The sequence below is a fragment of the Fulmarus glacialis genome, unplaced genomic scaffold (assembly GCF_000690835.1).
Source record: "Fulmarus glacialis isolate BGI_N327 unplaced genomic scaffold, ASM69083v1 scaffold38116, whole genome shotgun sequence".
NCBI lineage: Eukaryota > Metazoa > Chordata > Aves > Procellariiformes > Procellariidae > Fulmarus > Fulmarus glacialis.
In genome coordinates, this window is record NW_009219407.1 from 8,110 (window position 1) to 12,411 (window position 4,302).

General features: G+C 43.7%; 1 protein-coding gene across 1 annotated transcript; it reads right to left on the minus strand.

The window, feature by feature from the left end:
- Positions 1 to 689: 689 nt before the first annotated feature.
- Positions 690 to 3,898, minus strand: USE1 (unconventional SNARE in the ER 1 homolog (S. cerevisiae)). The gene is made up of 7 exons (XM_009580364.1): positions 3,853 to 3,898; positions 3,323 to 3,401; positions 2,652 to 2,804; positions 2,401 to 2,419; positions 1,635 to 1,665; positions 1,228 to 1,390; positions 690 to 999 (listed from the first exon to the last, which is right to left on the minus strand). The coding sequence occupies exons 1-7, from the start codon at positions 3,879 to 3,881 to the stop codon at positions 817 to 819; spliced, it is 657 nt and encodes a 218-aa protein (XP_009578659.1). The 5' UTR covers positions 3,882 to 3,898; the 3' UTR covers positions 690 to 816.
- Positions 3,899 to 4,302: the final 404 nt, after the last annotated feature.

The following is a 4,302-nucleotide window of genomic DNA, read 5'->3' on the forward strand; positions in this document are numbered from 1 at the left end:
TGCCCTCATCTTGCAGTGAAAAAATGTTTGTACAGGTGAGGTCTCTACCCTATGGGGAGTACTGTGTGTACAGTTCTACAGTGCCAGGGTCACAGTGTTTTCTTGATGCAACAGCATCAACATAACAATGAGTGAGAACATTTGCGCATACAAAAAGGGAAGCAAACATTGCAAGAGCAAGCAACTTCAGCCCTTCTATAGTAAGTCTGAACTGAAGAAGATTGCAAAGTCCGAAGTCTTGAATACCCTGGGGAAAAGGTGAGCCTGAGAACAGTTTTATCTGTTGATACTCTCTGAATCTGAGCCAGGCAAGCAGCTCAATGGCAGCATTCTCCTCCTACACTCTACAGCTGTGTATGTACATAACTTTGTAATTAAATATCCTGTTGGCAGCAAGGTCCTACTTCAGTACAGTAAAGCTGTAAAGACAGGAAAAATGTAAGACTTCAACTGTTACTTATATTCATATTGAGAAAACACCTTTTAGGAGTCGTAACATTTGCCACAGCAACATTAAAAACAGGACTGTATCTATCTGCTAAGGACCTTGTTAGCAGCTCAGTGTAAATTGCTATCGCTATCCCAGTTCTCCCCTCAATAGGCAACAATATTTACTAAGTAAAAAAAAGTAACCAAGTATCCAAGCGTAGAAAGCCTTCCCCATGAAATCCTTCACTGAATCCAGTGATTGCACAAGAAAGAGATGCAAGGGTAGGCCTTGGACAGCCTCTTTAAGGACATGATAGGTGGCAAAGAAATTGACTGCTGACAGTTATCATACCAGCTGAGCTTCTGGCAGTTTTGGGGGAAAAAAAATCATTTTAGTTTGGGGAAAATTCTGATAAAGAGAATCATGCTGATGAATATAAAACAAACTACAATTAACATTATCCATAACAGCCAGTTGACTGATTTCTTTGCATGCTGTTCAAGGCGATCAGATTCATCCTTAAGCTTCTCAAAGTTCTGGTCTGCCATCCTGAGGGAATGCGATAGTGTCTGGGGAGCAAAGAGAACAAACTGTTTCAAACTCAGATTTGAACGTTCTGATCGCTATTTCTTCCAACAGAGAAAAGGTTCAATTGCACTATAGCAGACAGGTATTGCCTCCAAGTCTCCCCACTCTAATCTCACCTGGAATCAAGTTATAGGTATAGTATTTAACATGTTAGCACTTTAACCTTCTGGGTGGCAAAATTAAGAGTTTATGACTTTAGCATGCGCTACCTGATTATCTTGTTTTATCACATTCTGCGCAGCCAGAGTGTTGTTTTTGAGACTGCGAGCCAAACTTAGCATTTCTTCAGCTAACTTCTCCTGCATATCTTGATGGTGCTGTAACACAGCATCCAGCTCGACTGCTGACTGCTTCTCATCAGATGCAAGGCCTCTGCAAGAGCGTAAGGGAAAAAAAAAAATTGGCATTTGGACTTCCCCGTGGGTTGATCTCCCAAGGTCTCCCCAGACTCTGCAATTCTGACAAGACAACAAGAACAGTTAAATCAGCTGAAGTCATACATTTAGGTTTCTACCAGCAGGCACTTCACCCAAATGGAAGTACATCTGTGATTTAAAGGGCACTGGGAAAGCAGTTCCCAAAATACTGAGCATCAGAATGAGAAATTTTGACTTACTTCCGCTTTCTTATGTTTAACTCTTCAGAATCTGGAAAAAGAGTTAAATTTGTGTTTTAGCATGTTATAAATTCCCAGGCAATCACAGGCTGTAGAAACAAATTTTCTATAAGGATTTTCAGATGTCCAAATCCTACTTGGTCCTCTACCCCAGCGAATACGGATTTCAAATGCCTACCTGCTTTCCACAGGGAAAAGACAACACATAACATCAAACGTATGGCGGAGAGAAAAAACAGATGAATCATATCCCTGAGGGCACCTTTTAAGCCTGTGTATCTTGGTGTTCTCTTTCAGGACACGTTAAATTGGCCTAGCTCCAGGGACTGTAACAGTAGCTATGGAAACCACAAATTAATTCCTACCAGTTCCCTACATGAATAACATGACTGTATATTTAAGAGGAACAGAACAACGCCTACTCTAAGTGCCTAAAATCACATGATTTGCTCAGAGCAGAAGAGAACAGTAGCAACAATAAAGGTAAATTGTCCTTGCTAATTCCATAATTAGAATGTCAGTTTCTGTATGAATTCTAGAAAAATAGGTTCTTGCAAGTCCCTGCTACCATACTGATAACAACACTTAGCCTTCACCTGGATAGGGTTTTTGGTTTTGTTTGTTTTTTAAATTTGCTATCTTGAAGAGAAGTGAGCCACTAAATTAAAAGTACACTGTGGCAAATCTCTAATACCTAACCTTCCTCCTTCTCTCCCTGTAAGACTCAGATTAATTAAAGTTAGAGAAAACAACAGATTAAACTTACCATCGATAGCCAAGGGATCCTGGGAGGCAGAAAGAGAAACAGAACAGAAGATTACAAAGGGCCAGTGATAAAAGACAGTCCTCCAGGCCTAGTATAGTGCCCGTGCCCAGTATTTAAACTGTCCAAACCAGAAAAAGGTGACTCCCCACCCAGCCTGGGACACATCTGAGGCACAGCCACCAAAGGCAGCTGAATACAACAAGAGACAATCTATAAACTAGCAGTAAAGAAACAGCAGCACCAAAACATACTGTACCAAGCAGCTCACTCCTCATCTTGCCTGTGCAACGAGCCTTTGTCTGCAGATGAACTGTTTTAGTAGCTGGGGTTCTCTCTTTGGTTGTTGTAGGGGTACGTCCAGGGGCCAAGAACTGATTTGCCAGAGCCTTTTCAGTTGATGAAGACTGTGAGCAGGAAGAAGCAATGAAAAGTCATGAATATCACATTCTGCAGTGTGAGGCCACCTGGGTGTGTGACCAACAAGGATGCAGCAAGCACTTCCACAGCTGCTTCCCACAGAACAGCGAAGTCAGTCTGAACAACAGCACTGACTGTACCCACACTAATTGCGGTACAGCTTATTGGCATTTCGTAGCTCTCCAGATGCATCCAAAAAGAGGCGTTAGGCCTAAAGGAGAGTGCCTGCCCCTGTATCTCACACCAAAGTGAGAAGGATGTAGGCAAGACGTACTTTGCTTTTGAGAAGGAGGAAAGAAGTTTCAGATTTCATACAATACTCCCTTTTAACAAAATATGAAAATGCAATATATTTATTCATGTTTTTACAAGGACTGCCTGATAAGATTTTATCAAGTGTTATTATGAGACATAAGATAAAGGCAAACAAAAAAGGAACCAGGCAATAAGGTCAATATAAGCAGAGAACACTTAAGTCTTTACAAGCTGAACTAGTAGATCTTACCAATTTTTCAGCTTCTAAAAGTCCCTTTAGGAAGTCCACTTTGCGAGAGTATTCATTCAGCAGTTCTGGGGCTGGCTTGCTATTGGAATTGAAAAATAATAACACGAAAACCAGAAGTTACCAGTGTTTTCTAGTATTCAGGTGACTTTCCAAATAAAATAAAATAAAAAAAACAACACATGGTTCTTCAAAGAAGCATTTTCTAGCAGAAGTAGCCTCAGGCTAGGAACATGCTTGCAACCCCCTGCAAATCACCTTTACCCAAGGCACTGAGAGCTTGGGGCACAGCATGCCGGGGGGGCACGGGCACTGCCCTAGGCCAAGGCTGACGTGCAGGGAAATGTGTCCGAGTGCTCCTCGCAGGGCTGTGTCGTAGCTGCTCGGCGGGAGAGTTTCTCCCTCACCGACAGGTATTTCCACAGGGAAGCATATGCACTACTGTGGTGTTTGTGGGCTATGTCCGCCTTACAGGTAAGAGACTAACGAAACCACAGACACCCGCCCGCCCCAGGATTTCAGGGACGGCTCACCTGGACTGCTTCTTCAGCTCTCGGAGCATGTCTTCAAGAGCAGCCACATACTGAGAAGAAAAAAGCCTTTAAGCGATAGCATTAAGGAGAAATATTCTGTCTGGCAGAGGCTGCCGCACGGCTGAGAGCGAGGTTGAAGTTTTAACGCTCCATAGCACTCGCTGCCTCAGTTTATTTCGAGGAGCCGAACCGCGCTGCTGCGGGGACAGAGCGGCAGGACGCGGAGCATGTCTTCAAGAGCAGCCACATACTGAGAAGAAAAAAGCCTTTAAGCGATAGCATTAAGGAGAAATATTCTGTCTGGCAGAGGCTGCCGCACGGCTGAGAGCGAGGTTGAAGTTTTAACGCTCCATAGCACTCGCTGCCTCAGTTTATTTCGAGGAGCCGAACCGCGCTGCTGCGGGGACAGAGCGGCAGGACGCTCCCGCGCCGCGCGCTTTTCCCGGCCGA

What these genes read in the sequence shown, in the direction of transcription:
- USE1 (XM_009580364.1), bottom strand. Translation starts at nt 3,881, where the DNA reads ATGCTCCGAGAGCTGAAGAAGCAGTCCAG. An exon ending in GAGCTGAAGAAGCAGTCCAG is followed by an intron (nt 3,402 to 3,852) that starts GTGAGCCGTCCC and finishes CAATTCCAATAG; the next exon opens with CAAGCCAGCCCCAGAACTGC. An exon ending in TTTTAGAAGCTGAAAAATTG is followed by an intron (nt 2,805 to 3,322) that starts GTAAGATCTACT and finishes TCCTGCTCACAG; the next exon opens with TCTTCATCAACTGAAAAGGC.